General features: G+C 38.0%; 1 protein-coding gene across 1 annotated transcript; it reads left to right on the top strand.

Moving 5' to 3' along the window:
• Nucleotides 1-488: 488 nt before the first annotated feature.
• LOC133868193 (probable LRR receptor-like serine/threonine-protein kinase At1g07650) lies at nt 489-17,641 on the top strand. Its single transcript, XM_062305014.1, has 24 exons — nt 489-1,246; nt 1,505-1,679; nt 9,550-9,621; nt 9,717-9,785; nt 9,867-9,935; nt 10,019-10,090; nt 10,227-10,298; nt 10,411-10,482; nt 10,574-10,645; nt 10,773-10,844; nt 10,934-11,005; nt 11,765-11,833; nt 12,410-12,475; nt 13,223-13,288; nt 13,386-13,421; nt 13,540-13,577; nt 13,759-14,138; nt 14,215-14,410; nt 14,837-14,977; nt 15,075-15,193; nt 15,353-15,563; nt 15,691-15,928; nt 16,753-16,903; nt 17,180-17,641. Exons 1-24 carry the CDS (start codon nt 1,126-1,128, stop codon nt 17,534-17,536), a joined length of 3,006 nt encoding a protein of 1,001 aa, XP_062160998.1. The 5' UTR covers nt 489-1,125; the 3' UTR covers nt 17,537-17,641.
• Nucleotides 17,642-19,094: the final 1,453 nt, after the last annotated feature.

Raw genomic sequence — 19,094 nt, 5'->3', positions numbered from 1 at the left:
GTCCGTCATATTAGGTTACGCTGGAAAAGCGGTTTAAGCACAAAAACAGAAAATATGGATAGCTTTAACTATACTCAAACTCCTACAAGGTAATAACAACCACCGGAAGGAAGCCGCGAAAGAAAAACACTGTAAAATCGTTAGGATCCGAAATAGAAAAGAACCCGAGCAACATAAAGTCACAGTTCTTGTTTGGCAAGCAACACAAAAAATTTTAAATTTATTTTCACATTTTTAAAAAACAATCAATATTAAAATATTTTAACTTCTTTAATTTTTTATATCATATTAATAATTTTTTATTATTATTCTAATAAAAAAAATTTACTACAATACAATTTTATTTTGTTATTTTTATATAAATTCTTTTTACTTTATATCATATTTTACTAATTCAAAAATTAGTTTTCAATAATTTTTAAAAATACCCAAAAAGACAGACAAAAAAAAAAAAAAAAAAAAAAAAAAACCTCAAAAATCAACAGCTTCGGCGAAAGGTGGTGCGGAGGAAGGCGGCGTGGGTACTGACCGGCACATGAGATCCAAGTGCCAGCTTTTAGATATCTGAAGATGAAGCGCCCGGAGGCTACGGGGAGCTAGGGCGCCGGTGCATACAGTGAAGTGGCGCGTTGAAAGCTGGGTCCATCGGACTCAACTGAAGTTGTTTATTTCTTAAATCAGAAGGCTGAAGGCTTGTTTGTTTACTTTTAATTTTTAGCGTCTCCTGTCGGCTGACACTCGGAGAAATATCACCGAAGGAATCCCATCATGCTTATCAATTTCCAGTTGAAAGGTCACCAGAGAAAGCAAAATAAGGTACGGAAAACGCGTTATCTGTAGACTGTAGATGTCACATAAAGTACAAAGTTGTTCAACTTTACCTGTAAAGGTATAGTGCATTTTAAAGAATGTTCATGTTCGTCAATGAGTCAAAGGGGCGGTGATACTAATCCAAAACCCAGATGGATTGTAGTCTACACGGACTACAGAGTCAAATACTAATGAACGGATGCGGCGTACCTACCAACCAAAGGTTTTCAAAGGAAAAATTCAATGATTCGGTGATGTTGTATATGTAAACATATCTGCATCTCCCATGCAAGTTTGAAAGCGGTGGAGGAGAAGATGGCAAGCCAGCCTTGTATTCCAAAGACCAGCTTTAGTTTTACCATGCTTTTAGTGCTCATCATGTCCATGGGAGCAATCATAGTCAAAGCACAAGTAGGGCGTCTTCCGGATGATGAAGGTACTTCCTTTTCTGCATATGTATATGGGTTTTCTTTGGTTAAACTCAAGTTGATGGAAATGGTACTCTCTGGATTGAAGTTTCTCCTTATCGTAGTTTACATTACATTTGGTAGTGCCTTTACAGCAACAAAACAGAGTGACTTATATCTGGGTCTTAGAAACAGAGCTAATAACTGTGTAGATGCGTGCTTTTTGCTGGATTTTTGGATTTTTCAAATCCTGGTAGGGAATTAGTTGATGTGTTTGATGTGTGCAGTGGAAGCCCTTCGCGAAATAGCTACACAACTGGGAAAGAAAGACTGGAATTTCAGTGTAAATCCGTGCAATGACTCAAGCTGGATAACACCATCTTCAGCTGAGAGGCCGTTATACAACAATACTGTCAACTGCAATTGCTCCTACCCTGATGGTGTATGCCACGTGGTTAACATGTACGCTCCCTTCACTCACATAAATACATAATGCCAACTTTATTCTTATTGAACTTTCTTATGATGGGTTTGTGTTTGGGAAAGCTTTTCTTATTTGTTTGAATAGTAATAAGAACGATTGATTTGATATAAAGGTACGTAAATGGAGTTTTGAATTTTTTGGAAGAGAAAAGTGAATGAATTTGTTTATGAAAAAATGAATTTGATTTTTTTGGAAAATATGAAAAAAGAAGAAAAAGGGAGAGGGCTTTGCCAAACACAGTATTAAGTTTATGTGTACTTTACCAATTGCTCCTTCTGAAAAATAGTTGTCTCCATCGCTCTTGGGTCTTTCTGCTGTTATTCATTGCTCTTAGTTCTTGGCTGTTTTTGTTACGGGCTTGTGTTTGGGATCGGGTCAGGGGTTTATGGAGAGGTAAAGCAGCAGTATCTTCCTTCCTGAGTTTACCCCATTTCCGACCCATTTCTTCAAAACAGAAACATGGAAAACATCATGAATCTTGGCCTTAGGAGGGAGGGCCAGCTGGTATGCTACCGGACCAATCCGCTTGACAACTCGGTAAGGGCCATAGAACTTAGGAGAGAGCTTCAGATTACCCCGCTTGTGAACTGATTGCTGCCTGTACCCTTGGAGCCGTAACTACACCCATTCCCCCTCAGAAAAAACGCGCTCAACATGGGACTGGTCATAAACCTGCTTCATGCGATTCTGGGCGCCCAAAAGCTGCTGGCGAACCTCTAGCAAGACTTGATTGCAGCTAAGCAGGGCCTCCTCTACAGCTGCGGAACGAGTAGTCCCGGGGATGTATGGTAAGAGAGGAGGAGGAGGTCGACCATAAACAATCTCAAAGGGAGTGCGCTTAGTAGCGGAGTGAAAGCCTGTGTTGTAACAATACTCGACCCAAGGCAGCCACTTAGCCCATTGCCGGGGGAGAAGAGCTAATGAAACACCGCAAATACATCTCGATAGTGCGGTTGACAACCTCGGTTTGGCCATCCGTTTGTGGGTGATAAGCAAAGCTGAAGTTGAATTTCGTGCCATGAAGGCGGAAGAGCTCCCGCCAAAAAATTCCAGTGAACACGGGGTCCCTATCACTTACGATGGAAGTAGGAATTCCATGCAAAAGAAAAATAACCTCGAAGAAGGTTTGAGCCACCTGTGGCGCGGTATACGGGTGCTTGAGGGGAGTGAAATGGCCATACTTGGAAAAATGAGCGACAACCACAAAAATAGTAGTGCGGCCGTAGGACTTTGGAAGACCGTCAATGAAATCCATGGAGATAGCTGACCAAATATGTTCGGGAATGGGCAGGGGCTGCAGCAGCCCTGCTGGTTTGGTGGCTTCAGCTTTGTGACACTGGCAAATATCACAATTTCTGATGAAGGTGCGGAGTTGCTGCTTCATTTTAGGCTAGTAAAAAACAGACCGGATACGCTGTAGACCTTTGTGATACCCTTCATGCGTGCTGTTGTGGAATTTTGCAATGATGGCCGCTGTAATGGGGGATTCAGCCTTGAGGTGGACCCGATTCTTGAAGTAGATAAGCCCGGCCTGCAAGTGCCAAGGTCCCACTGCTTCATTCTGTTGAATACGCGCTGTCAAGGCCTGGAGATCCGGATCATGCTGGATAGGTTCGATCCAGTGAGGGACAGGTACAGAGAGAGCCATGAGTCCCTTCCAATTGGCGAGAGAGAGCATCAGCAGCGCGGTTATCGTGTTCCTTTCTGTATTCAATCGTGAAATCATACCCCATGAGTTTGATGAGCCACTTTTGTTAGGCCTCGGTGGCGATAGTTTGATCCCACAAGTACTTGAGGCTACGGTGGTCCGTCTGCACCACAAATCGTTGGCCCAAGAGATAGGGACGCCATCTTTGAATGGAGGTGACAAGTGCAAGCATCTCCTTTTCATAGGTTGAGAGGTTGAGATTACGACCATTAAGGGCCTGGCTAAAGTAAGCAATGGGGCGGCGATCCTGCATCAAAACAGCCCCTATGCCGCAGCCGGAAGCATCACACTCGATAACAAATGTTTTAGAAAAATCGGGCAAGGCCAACACCGGTGCATTTGTCATAGCTTCCTTAAGACGATCAAATGAGTCGCTGGCTTCCTCATTTCACCCGAAAGCATCCTTTTTTAAGAGTTGAGTGAGAGGTCGGGCAATAGTACCATAATGCTGGATGAACTTCCAGTAGTAGCGGGTAAGTCCAAGGAAGCCCCGAAGAGCCTTGATGTTGGAAGGTCTCGGCCAAGCTAGCATAGCTTGGATTTTGGCAGGATCCACGACGACTCCATTCTGCTCAATAAAATGACCTAGGTAGTTCACCCGCTGTTGGCCAAAACTACACTTGTCCATTCTAACAACAAGTGATTAGTTCTCAAAATGTCAAAGACACAAGTTAAGTGATATAGATGGTCCTCCTAAGACTTACTATAAATGAGTATGTCATAAAAAAAAAAAAAAAAGGAGAACGAACTTACGTGAATAACTTCGAAAGATGTCGTTCATCAAGGACTGAAAAGAGGACGGCGCATTGGTGAGGCCAAAGGCCATAACCAAAAATTCAAAGTGCCCGTGATGCGTCCGAAAGGCTGTCTTTTCTACATCCTGCTCGTGCATCCAGATTTGATGGTACCCGGAACGGAGGTCCAGCTTTGAAAAGTATTGCGCACCATGCAGTTCATCCAATAATTCATCAATTACCGGAATCGGATACTTATCCTTGATAGTGGTCCGATTGAGGGCGCGATAATCCACACATAACCTCCACGAACCGTCGTGCTTCTTGACCAATAAGACTGGAGAGGAGTATGGACTGGTACTGGCTCGGACGACCCCACTGTTAAGTAAATCCAGCACTATTTTTTCTATCTCATTCTTTTGGTAATAGGGGTACCTGTAGGGCCTCACGTTTACCGGGGAAGAGCCTTGAATCAGGGGAATCTTGTGGTCGTGAGATCGCATAGGAGGCAGACCCTGCGGCTCGGCAAAAATATCTTGGAACTTTTCTAGGAGACGCTGAAGGTTCGGACTGTCTACACCTGGGCAGCACTGCTCAACCCCCAACTGCACTGCAAAAAGCTGAAGGAGAACACCCTCACCGTTGCGTCTCAGTTCCTTCTGCATCTCTGGACCTTCCAGTATTCTGTTCCGGGGTGCCTCTAAGCCAACTAGTGTGACTTTCTTCCCTTACCACCGGAAACTCATGCAGAGTGAAGAAAAATCCCATAAGATGGGTCCTAGCATCTTCAACCACTGTGCCCCTAGGACTGAGTCGTATCCTCTCAAATCAATAAGAAAAAATTCCAGCGTAAATAAGGTACCTCCCAGCCAAACTGGTACCGCATAACACTTCCCCTTGCTGGAAAGTCTTTCCCCGTTAGCCACCAAAACTTCGAAGGCCGTCTGTTTGTCTGGTTCCAGGCCCAATCGCTCTGCCAATTCAGTGTTCAAAAAATTGTGCGTGCTTCCCGTGTCCGCTAGCAGAATTACCCAGGCCTTCCAGATGGTTCCAGCGATGTGCATCGTCTGCGGGGTTTGCACACTTGAAATTGCATGGAGGGATATTTCCGGAATCTCAAGCTCGTTGTCCTCCCAAGTTTCTCGTGCCTCTTCTTCACTCGAGCGTTCATTGTCTTCCTCATAAATGCCTTCGATTAGGAATAGCTTCTTACACCTGTGCCCCGGCGAACTTGTCATCGCAATTAAAACAGAGACCTTTGTCCCTCCGTTCCTTCAATTCTGCCAGACTCAACTTCTTGATCACCGGAGATCGGTTCCGCATAAGGCTTGCGGATGGTAAGGGCAGTGTATTTGCCTGGCCCATGGTCCTCCGGGCATCGTAGAGATTAGTGGGTCGTCGTTGTGCCAACAGCCTGGCCTCATACAGCCTTGCCAGTCCCACTGCAGCCGTGAGAGTGGAGGGTCCAGAAGCTTGAACTTCCGGCCTTATGCTCTCCTTTAGCCCACTTATGAACCCGCTAACTTGCTGTGTCATCGAGAGACGGCCAGCCCTGCTCAGCAACCGCTCGTACTGACCCTGGTATTCTCGCACCGTTCCTGTCTGGCGCAGCTTGGTGAGATCACCAAAAAAATCATCAAATTGTGTGGCGCTGTATCGCACATGCAGTCCGTCCTTCATAGCTTCCCACGAAATGTGCTCCTCGCTCTCCTTAAAAAGCTGGTACCATAGCTGTGCCTCACCTTCCAGATGGTAGGCTGCCAACGCCACCTTGTCCTCCTCGGTAGTCTCCTGGAACTCAAAGAATTGTTCAGCCCGGCACACCCAACTGGTTGAGTCTTCAGAACCATCGAACTTTGGAAAATTTAACTTGGCGACCTTAGGGAAGGAGTTCCCTGAATCAGGCCGACCACTTTTGCCTGACTGATTTTTTGACGAGCTTGCGTGATTAGCATGGTCATCTGCACGGAATTGCTGAAACTGCAGGGAGAGTGCGCCAAACATCTCTTCCATCTGATTGGTTATCCGCTCAGCTATCCGTTCATCGAGCGCCTTCAAATCCTTTTCGGCCATGTCGATACTTGGCTCTGATACCAAGTTGTTACGGGCTTGTATTTGGGATCGGGTCAGGGGTTTATGGAGAGGTAAAGCAGCAGGATCTTCCTTCCTGAGTTTACCTATGGTGGCTGAATATGACAAGATATTAGGGTATTCGAGGTACCCTTGCCTCTTAAGCAACTCTAAGAGTTGTTTTGTTATTTAGCAATAGACCTATTCTAGTGGGAATCAGGATCCCTTATTGCTATGAAATACTGTCCATACAGGATGATTTCCTTTCTACAAAAAGTCGTGCTGGAAGAGCACCGACTTTTTCCATTCATAGCCTTCTCAACCTCAGCCGCCACTTGTAGCTTCTCCTTGAACCTTAGCTAGGTCTTCTTTTGCTTCCTGTACACACTTGCCACGTCTAACATAGATACGTAACAGTTTTCTCCTCTGGTTAGCTGTATTCAGGGCCTCCCTTTGATGTATGTTGTGGCCTGGGGTATGCCCCATTGATTTTGTAATTTCCCTTCCATTTAATTTGATTCTTATTCAACCCCCTCCAAAAAAATAAAACTTTGTTGAGTACTGGATTACGTCTCTAGCTTTATTGTGGTAAAATTTTCTCCTTGTTTTGTTTTATGCAATGCCCCACCAAAATACAATAAGGGAAAACTTCACTTACCCCCGATGTATCACGAGTGTTGAAATGTTAACTTCAAAGTATCAAAAGTTGCAATGTGGTATCCCATTTCTGCCCCTTAACCCCTATGTTAGGATTTTATAGAAAATCCTAACAAAGAATGTCAAAATGACTAAAATACCCCGTTCTAATTTTTTTTTCTTTCTTTTAATAAAGGATAACGTTGTATTTTATAAATTTTACAGGGGTATGAGAGATATTCACCTATTTGCTGTTTGAAAAAAAAAAATTCGCAAAACCCTAATGGTAGAGTGAAATTAAAGGGGCTGAAAAACCTGATACCCACATTGCAACTTTTGGTAATTCAAGGTTAACATTGCAACAACACACATGGCACATTGAGGGGGGTAAGTCAATTTTACCCTTTAACAATTTGCATTATTCATTATATATATATATATATCAACTTTAACTACTGCTTGGCATAAACATTAAGTCACCAGAGCACTAATCGCAATACACTGTATATAATCATAGTCACATAATTGCATTTGTCTTTCCAACTTAAAACACTAATTATAAATCATTTTCTATCAACTTATACATAAGCTACATCAAAATTCAAATCTAAGAAAACTAAAGTAATAATATTCCAATACCCTTGACACTGTAGTCTAAAATACTAAATCTTAATGCCCTCGAAGCTTTCATCTATCGCTCACTCCAGTTGCTTGTCCTCTGCCTCAATAAGCTCAATTTCTGTAAAACAATGTTTTATAGATGGAAAACATAAGTCCATGGCTCAATAAGTAAACATCAAACATGAGGAGTGTATGTAGTGAGACTAGGTTTAAAACATGAAGACATCGTTTCATAAATGTTATTAACATTTTTCTACAGAATTAAAAACGTTTTGCTATAAAACACTACTATTTGTAAACCCTTTTGCAAACTATCTTTCACATCTATTCTTAGAAAACTCCTTTCGCAAAACTTTTCGTGAACTACCTTTCATATGTTGATCTTGGCAAAACTGTTTTTCTTAATCTCTTTAGTAAACTAACTTTTGTAAACAATCTTCATAACCTGCCTCCATTTGAAATTCAAAAACTAAACTATCCTTTGAAAACATCATTTTGTAAAACTGCCTTTCGAAAACTGTTTTTTTTTTTTTTTAGAAGTAATTTCAAATTCATCAATAAAGCGCAGAGAGGCGCAACCCTAATACACGAGAAGTATACAAGAGCGCCCCTAAAAGGGAGGAACAGGTAATAAATTTAGAAAGTCTACAAAAGTAAAAACACCTAGGTGGCAAAGACTGGACGCTAACCAAAGAAATAGCGTGTTAAGCACACGCTTCCTTAACACTACCATTACAGTCTCTACATCTTTGAAAACTGCTTTTCATAAACTAACTTTCGTAAATCATGTTTCAAAAACCAAATTACGCAACCATCACTGTAAAACCATCTTTACAAATTGTCCTTGAAAACTATTCTTAACACAATATCTCGTGGCATCATAATGTGAAACATTTTATTCTTCAACAGAAAAAGCATCATAATCATGACATAAAACATTGTAATCTTCAACATGAAATCACCATAATACCTGGCATGATACATCATATGTTTTAACTTATAATACCACATTGTATGGCATAAATAACATAATACTTATCATTCATGTTATCTGGAATGCACGATTCTCTCTTGAACCTTTTTTTTTGGTAACCGTAATTTTTCCCAATTTACATTACTACTTCCAAAATCATTTTTAATTTTTCCTCTTTCCCCCTTCTAATTAAATTAGGCTACTCCCCTTAATTCACCCAATTATCTTAAATTTTATCAGTTAAAATTTTAGGGTTAAACACATTTTTAGTCCCTGAGTTTTAGAAACTTTATTTTTTAGTTTCTGAGTTTCAATTTGCATCACAGATGATACATCAGTTTTGAAAAATGACCGAATAAGTACCTCGGTTAACGTCTTCGTCCAAAAACTAATAGACCGCCACGTGTCAACCTCAGAGGTTGACACGTGGTACTATATAAAAAATTAAAAATCTTTAAAAATGAATTAAAAAAAAAATTTGAAAAAACAAAAAAAAAAAACAAGGGGTGGCTGCCACCCCCCTTAGCCGGTCTGGGGTGGCTGAACCACCCCATGGGGGGTGGTTCGACCACCCCTTGATAAATAAAAAAAAAAAAAAAAAATTCAAGATCGGTTTTGGCCCTTTGGCCCTTGGGGGTGGCCGAACCACCCCCCATGGGGTGGTTCGGCCACCCCATACCGGCCAAGGGAGTGGCTCAGCCACCCCTTGTTTTTTTTTGTTTTTTCAATTTTTTTTTAATATTATTATTTTTTAATTCATTTTTAAAGATTTTTAATTTTTAATTTTTTATATAGTGCCACGTGTCAACCTCTGAGGTTGACACGTGGCGGTCCGTTAGTTTTTGGACGGAGAAGTTAACTGAGGTACTTATTCGATCATTTTCCAAAACGGAAGTATCATCTGTGATGCAAATTGAAACTTAGGGACTAAAAAATAAAGTTTCCAAAATTCAGGGACTAGAGGAGTACTTAATCCAAAATTTTATTACAAATATTTTACGTGTTTCTTGAGCAGGGTATTACATTTTATCTATGGAATTTGTAATCTATCATCTTTTTCTTTTCTTTTTTCTTTTTTTTTTTTTCTTGTAATTTTTGACATGCAGATTTCTTAAAGGGCAGGATCTTGCTGGTACACTTCCGCCAGCATTGGTGAAGCTATCCTACCTTAAGGCAATGTAAGAAGAGCTTCCAATTATTTGTTTTTCTTGTTGTTGCCAGAAATTAGACTTAGAGCTTCTATGCTAACAGCACACTTTTCTCTTGCTGATAGTGATCTCAATAGGAACTACCTTAGTGGTACACTACCAAGAGAATGGGCTTCTACACAGTTGGAATATCTGTAAACGACTTACTAAAGTTTCATGTCCAAGGTTAGCAAGTAAAAGCTAATTATTGAACTAATAGAATGAATCAAGTGCAGGTCCATCAGTGGAAACAACTTATCAGGACGTATTGACTACTTGGGAAAGATTACCACTATTAAAGCTCTGTATGCTCTGGATCTCTATGTTAAATTATTATGAGGTTCCATTTGGTTTAGCCCTGTTGTAATCATAAATGACTGTATTCCAGGACCATAGAGAGCAACCTGTTTTCTGGACCTGTTCCCCCTGAGCTTGGGAACTTGGTGGACTTGGAGATACTGTAAGTCTTTCTTTCTTCCTTGTTTCTTTTTTCATAATAACATTTGATTAATCATTTTTAAATTCTCAATGATTTTCGGAATAATGTACTGTTAGAGTTAGTCGAACCAGTCTTAGTTTTCGTCTGGTGACTGCAGCATTCTTAATGCTAACAATCTCACGGGAGAGTTGCCTGCCACTCTTACTAATCTGACCAAATTAAAAGAACTGTAAGTGCTTGTAATCTTTTCCATTGCTTTACTAGCAGTAACTTTAGATTTTTCCTTGAAAATATTCAGCTTTTTATTTACTCAATCTTGTTTCCATTTGGCCCACATGCAGTAGGATTAGCAGTAACAACTTCACTGGAAGAATGCCTGACTTCTTTCAAAGCTGGAAACAACTTCAGAAATTGTATGTGATTTTTACAACAATACTATGTAAATATCTTCTACCTGAAATTTTCAGGTGTAATCTAAATCCATTGGAATTGTGTTCTTAACAGAGAGATCCAAGCTAGTGGTCTTGAGGGGCCTATTCCTCCTAGCATTTCTGTTTTGAGTAATTTGACCGAGCTGTGAGTTCTGCTTTCTAAGTTAACATTCTTGAGTGAATAATCTCTATGATATATTCATGTGTTTTTTAAACTAATAAAATGCATTGCTGAACACAATAACAGTTTTTGATGATGCTATTCTATGCAGAAGGATTAGTGACTTACTAGGAGAGGGTTCACCTTTTCCGCCATTACGAAACATGAGAAGCCTGGAAAAATTGTAAGGCATTTTTATGTTGTAAAATGCTCTGCAATTGGAATAATACACCTCTTGTAGCAATGCTTACATGAAGTTTGTTTATGGTTCAGGATGCTGAGGAGTTGTAATATCTCTGGACCAATCCCTCCATATATCTCAGAAATGGCACAGCTGAAAATATTGTAATTTTTCTGTTCATTTTTCTCTCTACTTTTTACTGAAGTACATGGAGATTAAGACATGTATAATAATATTTACATTGAAATGTGTGGACTTATCCTACCAGTGGAGGTTCTTGCAATTTGTGTACTTGCTAGGTGCTAATCTTTGGCATTCATAGAAGTTGGAGACCTTTGAAAAATAGAATGTAGTATTAGGTGTTAGTATTTTAAGAGATAGGATGGCGACTGATTTATAATGAATGCGACTTACAATGCCAAGACAGAATGTTTCCTCTGAAGCACCATCAACTGTACACTTTCCTCTAAAGTGACCAGATCAGGGTGGCTTCATGGCCACTCTAATCCATTTTATTTTTTTATTTTTTGAAGAATAAGTTAACTCCTACCTGCAAAAGTTAAGCACCTGTTTTGTCACAATATTCTTACAATAAGAAATGTTTTATTAGTGTTATATATTTTGAGAAGTGTTTCATGTTTCCAGTTGTTTTTTCCTGGAATTTCTTTGCATTCCTTTTTAATATAATGAAATTATTATCTGACCTAAAAGGGTTTCTTGCCTAATCAATTCATTTGCTCAGTTTACTTCTCTTTCAATTCCGTTCCTCTTTACTTTTTGTTTTCTCTCGACCTTTTAAAGTTCCTCACAAAAAACACTCATTTAGGAAACACACATATCTCTTTTGTTGACCATGTTCACTCGAAAAATTATTTATAATTTTTGGTTCTTATGACATCTGTTTTTCTTTCTTTCTTTTGCAGAGATCTCAGCTTCAACAGATTGGAAGGAAAAATTCCAGATTTCGGAGTCCTAACAAGCTTGGACACCATGTAAGCAATCTAAACTCACGAGGAAGGCTAACGACATTGACATCCTAAAACAATTCATAGGGTTTTGGTCCTTTTTTCAGTTTTTGCATAGATGAGCAATATATAAGACGGGTCGGATCGGAATTCATCAGCATATAGAGTTAGTACCAAGACATAACTAATGAGAAGATCAATTTTTTTTATTTAATTTTTTTTTTTCAGTTTTTGGCACACAATTCTTTAATTTTTTTGCCATGCAAGTACTGCAATTCTATATCAGTTTTCTACAAGAAATTTTAGTGCAGCATCTAGTTTCGATACTAAATACTTTGAACCAGAATTTCTAGAATACAAGTAGCACATATTCACGCAGTCGTTACCTTTAGGATTGTAGCATAACAAAGAGATGAGGCAAAAGTTTTAACCCTCACCCACTTGGAATGGGCTATTATGATAACAATTCATGGCTGAAGGCTTCATACATATCGAATGAGCTCACAGAGGTTTAATTTAAATATTTTTTTAAGTATGACTGTTTAAAATAGTAACGATCTGAATTTTTCTAACGGCAATGTGATTTTGTTGATCACGGGATAGATATCTGACGGGCAACTTCCTCGGTGGGCCTATTCCAGAATGGATCAAGAGCAGAGATAGCCGCTAGTATGTTTTCTATCCTAACTTCTACATAAATTTTGCATGAGATTCCCATTCATTTATGTATTACACTTATTTTGGACTGCAGAAGCGTATTCATTTAAGTTGTTAACATGATGCCTTATATATCTAGATACATGTATGGGAAATCCTACTGTTGATGGTGCTTCATCGCATGACCTCTGTAGGTGTCAGTTGTGGGGAACACTCTTCCCTGTCCTATGGGTGAAATGATCCCATTTTGTTGTCGACTTCATTTCCATCTTTCTCCATGTTGCCATCTAGAAAAAGCGCCAATTTTTCATTTCATTGTTTGATGTTTATTTCTATATCAGGCAAGTTAACCCCATTATGCCACTAGTGTTTGTTTAGCTTTGTCAAATCCAGTGTGAAGTCTTAGAAATGTTGGAATATTGTAAATAGATCACAATGCTGTTTTAGACTACTCCTAATATATGGCCTTTCTCAGAACGTCCATTAAGATGGTATGCAACTGTATTGTTTAATTGTTTAGCTAATTATGGTAAGAAGGCCTAAAGCGCTTGTGTCACTGGGTGTTTAGTAAGGTAATAAGTTTGTATAGAGTTCTCTGGGTTATGAGATTATTTCTGATACAAAATCCATCTAAATTAGATCAATTTAAATATGAACATCAAATATATCAATGTGCGTCAATAAGCTTTTCTTTTTCCTTGGCGGGGTGGGGGGGAGTGGTGGATTATGAAGACTAAAAGAAATTATGCTTTTGTGCAGCCAAATAGACTTGTCTTATAATAATTTTTCCACGAGCTCTGCACCAAGTACTTGTCCAGACACTCTGTAAGAAATTCTTTGCCCCTTAACAGCATTACAACTTTGCTTTCTTCATTTACTTGTAATTTTTATCTCTGGTACTAACTTGTTTGTAATTCCATAGAAATTTGTTCAGAAGCTTTGCTGGGTCAGAAAACTCGTAAGCATCTAATTTGTTAAACTTCTAGAAAGGAGCCTTTTTATTTTTTTTTTTTATTTTGTTTAAATTTTGTTTTTAACATGCTAATTCTTCTTCTTTGTGCTACATTTTAATCTAGAATAACAGAGTGTCTGACGAATGATCCATGTTCAAAAGGTTGATTTATTAGAATCAAAACAGAATTTATATTTCTTCATTTTTTTTTTAATCAAAAAAGAAGAAGAAATTGGTCAATCTTTTATACTGCATAACAACAAGATTAAACTATTAAACATAATTGAATATCTCTTCTACCATGTTTTGTTGCATCTAATTACCTTGTAATGATACTCTCCAGATCATTACTCATTGCACATAAATTGTGGTGGAAGGGCAACCACCATTGGAGACATCAAGTATGAAGCTGATTTAGAGCCGGGTGGTGCAGCAAAATTTGTTCGCATGAAAGATGATGCTTGGGGCTTTAGTAGCACTGGAGATTTTTGGGATGTTTGGAGTAGCTCAATGGACTACGTAGCAGAAAATGTATCCAGGCTCAGAATGAACGACTCCTTATTATACATGAATGCACGTCTCTCTCCTATTTCTCTAACATATTTTGCGCGCTGCTTGGCAAATGGAAATTATACAGTGAAACTTCATTTTGCTGAAATAATACTCCGAGACAACAGATCTTTCTATAGTGTCGGAAGACGTATGTTTGATGTTTATATACAGGTACAGGTAGTCAATCAGATTGTTTTTCTTCTCTGTATTCTATAGAAGATAATTTAACTGAATTACTTCGTTGCAGAATGAATTGGTGCTAAAGGATTTTGATATTGAAAAGGAAGCTCAAGGAGTTGATAAAGCAGTCATTAGGAATTTTACAGCAGTTGTTGAGAATAAAATTTTGGAGATTCGCTTTTATTGGGCCGGGAAAGGGACAAAAGACATCCCAAAGAGAGGAACATATGGATCTCTTATATCAGCTATCACCATAGACTCTAGTGAGTAACATAGGTTGTACGTTCTGTCTTCTTTCTTTAACACTGTGAGACATTATTAGTTCCATGCCACTCTCTCTCTCTCTCTCTCTTTCTCTCATACGAAGTGTTGAATTTCTCAATTTTCCATGTCTTCTGCTCTGGGAGTAGATTGACAAAAGAAATATGTTTAACATATGGTGGATATAACTACTAGAGGCAAAATAAAACACTTGAAAGAAATTTAATTTGCAGCTTGGTGGAAGACTTATCCTGGTTTTTGTCATGTACCTTTCTTTTGTTCTTCTTTATTAGTTAATCCATGTCTTAAACCTTCGAGAAGTATCCTCTTTTACACTAGATTTACCTATATATACATTTATGCTGCTACAGACCAAAGAAAAAAAATGCAGTCCCACAATCACTTTTCTTTGCTACATTTTTCTGCAGATTTCAACCCTCCCGATGACAGAAAAAAGAAGATATTCCTTGCGGTTGGAATTACAGTTTTAGCATCAAGCCTTGTTTTCATGATTTTAGGAATTCTTCGGTGGAAAGGCTATTTAGGGGGCAAGACATCAAGGGAACAAGGTAAGTTAGTTCAAATGTAGTAACTAGTCAAATCACCCAAGCAGTCTTGTAATGTTTTAGGATGCAGTCCAACATCTTAACCTCGTTCCTTTTGTAGAGCTGAAAGGATTAGATCTACAAACTGGTTTTTTTACCTTTAGACAAATTAAAGTTGCCACAAACAATTTTGATGCTGCAAACAAGCTTGGGGAAGGTGGCTTTGGATCTGTATACAAGGTAATCTACTATTCCATCATTGTCTTCTATCTTCTATGAAGCATTAAATATATTTTTCTTTGTTTCTTCTTCTCTCTCTTTCACAACTTTTACTGGTCCGTTACATTTTCAGATTGAGTTTATACAGAACCAATAATGCAAATTTTACTTTCAATGCAGGGCACGTTATTAGATGGTACTATAATTGCCGTTAAGCAGCTTTCTTCTAAATCAAAGCAAGGAAATCGAGAGTTTGTGAATGAAATAGGAATGATTTCTGGTTTACAACATCCGAATCTTGTTAGACTCTATGGATGTTGTATTGAACAAAATCAATTATTGTTGGTATATGAATACATGGAAAACAATAGCCTTGCACATGCTTTGTTTGGTAAGCTTTGTGTTTGATCCCTGGCCTGTATATTATATTGATTTTAAAAAGAATAGGAATTGAATGCCATCAATCATATGTTTACTACAAGGCATTTGATTGATTGATCTATATACACTATATGCAGGTCCAGAGGAAGGCAGAGTGAAATTGGACTGGCCTACAAGGCATAAAATATGTGTTGGCATAGCAACAGGTCTGACTTTCTTGCATGAGGAATCACCACTAAAAATTGTTCATAGGGACATCAAAACTACCAATGTACTACTAGATAGGGACCTTAACCCTAAGATATCTGATTTTGGGTTGGCCAAGCTCGACGAAGAGGAGAACACCCACATTAGCACCCGAGTTGCAGGAACTATGTGAGCTACCTTTATCTCTTTCCTTCACTTTGATATCAAATTTTTCTTCTGTCCTTTTTGTGCAAAATATGCATTATAATGTCTCTTAAGTCAAGTTTCTTCCCTAATAGTAAATCAGTATATGGTAGAAATTGAAGCCTCCATAAACAAGTTCGAGTATGTGCTGTACCATGGAAAAAGTCCTGGCTTAAGTATTAGTAGTAGGTTGTTTATCTTAGCCATCTGCATTTGCGACCTAATTTCACTCTTATTCGCATCCCTGCACAAATTATTTTCTTAGCATGATACACTTAGGCATGATCTACATTCTTAGTTTACCTCAAGCTTATATGCAATTGAGTAACAACACAGACTTTTCATAAAACAGAAACTGCATAATGCAACAAAAGGATGAGAAAATCTGTTTATTCAAAACTTTTTAACTTCATATGATAAATTCTACCTCTAGTTGCTACTTTCCTCATTATACAACGAGTAAGCAATACACAGAAAATTGAATTTATATGTTCAGGTTTCCTCATATTGCTAATGGTGCATGACTGCTTCATTTAACAATTTGCAAGGGAAAATATCAGTAACAAATACAATCAGTCCACCAAAATCAATATTAAGTGCATCTGTCGAGGCCTGCAGTAGTTAAGAATACTAGCTCTTCTTTTTGTTCTTAGTTGAACTTTTCATTCTTTCATGTGCAACAAACTTGTGAGGAGATAATGCAAAGTGGCACTGATTACTTGCCAAGATGCCAACAAAACTACTAAGATGAAAATGTAATACCTCTCTTACCAATGAACCCTCACTAATAGATTGATATTTTTGTGCAGAGGATACATGGCACCAGAATATGCATTATGGGGGTATTTAACATATAAAGCAGATGTATATAGTTTTGGAATTGTTGCATTAGAAATTGTTGCTGGGAAAAACAACACGAAATTCGGACCTAATGAGGATTTTGTGTGCCTTCTAGATTGGGTAAGATAGCTCTTCATCAAGTTTTTCTTATATGTGAAACTAAAAGCATACTTTTGAGCCCCGGTCATTTAATGACTTCTCTATTTGGCTTTGTCATTGTATTTTCCTATATCATAGATCTTCATCATCGTTTCAATTTACACGCTAGTTTATCTTCATTGAAATCAAAAAACATATGATGAAACTTGCACACTAGTTTATCTTTATTGAAATCAAAATGAGGCACACTAATTTTCAATCTAATGCTAATTTGTTTCCTTTTCCATTTGTAAATAGGCCCTTGTTTTACAACAAAAAGGGAACTTGATGGAGTTGGTGGATCCAAAGTTGGGGTCTAACTTCAGTAAAGAAGAGGCAGTAAGGATCATTAAAATAGCTCTCTTATGCACTAATCCATCGCCAACACTTCGACCCACGATGTCTGCAGTAGTGAGCATGCTCGAAGGACGAACTGTTGTTCGTGAATTGATCATGGATCCAAGTATTTACGGCGATGAGTCGAGATTTAAGGCTTTACAAGACTTATTTGGTCAGGTCCTAGGACCGAACTCAAGCGACACTCAGAGTCTCATTCATTCATCAGATTCTACGTGGATTGGCTCTTCTGCTACATTATCAAGTCGAATTCCCTAGTTTTCTTCCCATTTCAATTTGTTACATGGTATAAGAGCATTGCAATACTCGTGTATAGCAAATAAACTCTACGTTCTGTCTCATTTCTCTTTTTCCATTCATTCATTCATTCTTCTTCTAAAAGGTAGTACCAGATGAACAAAAGAAGCGTATTAAAGGGTTAATAATGCTCTTAGTTTTTAGCACTTAGTATAAAAAGTGTAAGGGATATAATAGGTATGTAAGGGATATAAGGGGTATTCTAGAAGGTAGTGAGCGGGAGGTATTAGGAGCTAACAATATTCGGTTGGCAAGAAGGCTCTAGAAGGGGATGAGGTGGCAGAAGGCACTTTTCTATAAAATCCCATAGAATGGAGAAGGAAGGTATAAAATGAGAAAATATTGAGTTTAGTTAGTAGTTAATCCTGGAGAGCTCGGGCCTCTCGAAGAGCTCATGATTTGTAGGAGAGATAGGCCTCTCGAAGAGCCTTAATCCATTGTTCCATTATCTTCTTCCTTGCCTTTTCCCTTTCATATAAGAAAATCCATAACAAAAAGCTTATTTGTGTAATTATGGGAAGTGTCGAGAACATTAACCCAGTGTTTATTTATTTTGTAAGTTATAATTTTTAATAAGCTTTTATTCAATTTTATTTTTTAATTTTGTCTTCCATCAATCAAACATCCATTTCGCTTTTTAATATATTTCTATAATTGACATGGTCACCATATGCATGATGCTATTGAGGAATTTATGAAAGATATGAACCAACTCTTCCCTCTTAGACGAATCATAAATGGAGAGGATTCTTTTCCTGGATGGACTAAGCCATTTAGCTTCTTTTTTCTTTGGACAACTTTTTTCTTTAAATTTGGCTCGAGGATTTTTTACTAAATTGATATATATCTTTAAAGCATGTAATTTTTACATATTTTCAATATAAACAGACACTTCTCCTCGTAGACTGTAAGAATCATGTGCCGTACGAGAAGTTAAACAAGAGTTAAAAGGTTGTTTGACAAATATTAATTAAATTGATTGTATTTATGTCTATCCATAGCCAACGAAACACGAATTCGACCCATAAACCTGACACCTAACTAAAAGTTTTGACACAACTTGGTAACTATCTCAAGATACAACTTCTAAATAGAAGTTTATATATATATATATACTCAATTTATATTATTATTATTATTATTATATATAATAATAATATAAATTGAGTATATCTTATTTTACAAGTATTCTTAAGATAGGAATTGGGCTATTTTACTCAAAGATGTTGTAATCTATTGCTGGCACCACTAGGCTCTAGCGTCTACCATGTGCTCAAGGAGCCGCCTTTCCAACCAATGTAAAAGTCAACAAGACGACACCAACAAATGAAATGGTCCAATTTATCATCATTCTAGAATTGTTTTATTATTATTATTATTATTTATTTTTCCTCTCTTTCTATCAAATTGTTTAGAACTCTTTGATATATCTCCATACAAGAGGTTAGCGGATGTGTTTGGCAACCTACGTTTAATTTTTGTTGTTGTAAATAATAATAAAAATTAACTGATGTGATAT

This window comes from Alnus glutinosa, chromosome 5 (assembly GCF_958979055.1).
Source record: "Alnus glutinosa chromosome 5, dhAlnGlut1.1, whole genome shotgun sequence".
NCBI lineage: Eukaryota > Viridiplantae > Streptophyta > Magnoliopsida > Fagales > Betulaceae > Alnus > Alnus glutinosa.
The sequence above is the reverse complement of the archived record's forward strand: the minus strand, read 5'-3'. Positions and strand labels throughout refer to the sequence as shown.

Excerpts from the sequence above, each read along its gene's own strand:
- LOC133868193 (XM_062305014.1), top strand. The coding sequence starts at position 1,126 with ATGGCAAGCCAGCCTTGTATTCCAAAGACCAGCTTTAGTTTTACCATG. Across the intron at positions 15,194-15,352 it reads GCTTTGGATCTGTATACAAG|GGCACGTTATTAGATGGTAC; the intron begins GTAATCTACTAT and ends CTTTCAATGCAG. Across the intron at positions 15,929-16,752 it reads ACCCGAGTTGCAGGAACTAT|AGGATACATGGCACCAGAAT; the intron begins GTGAGCTACCTT and ends ATTTTTGTGCAG.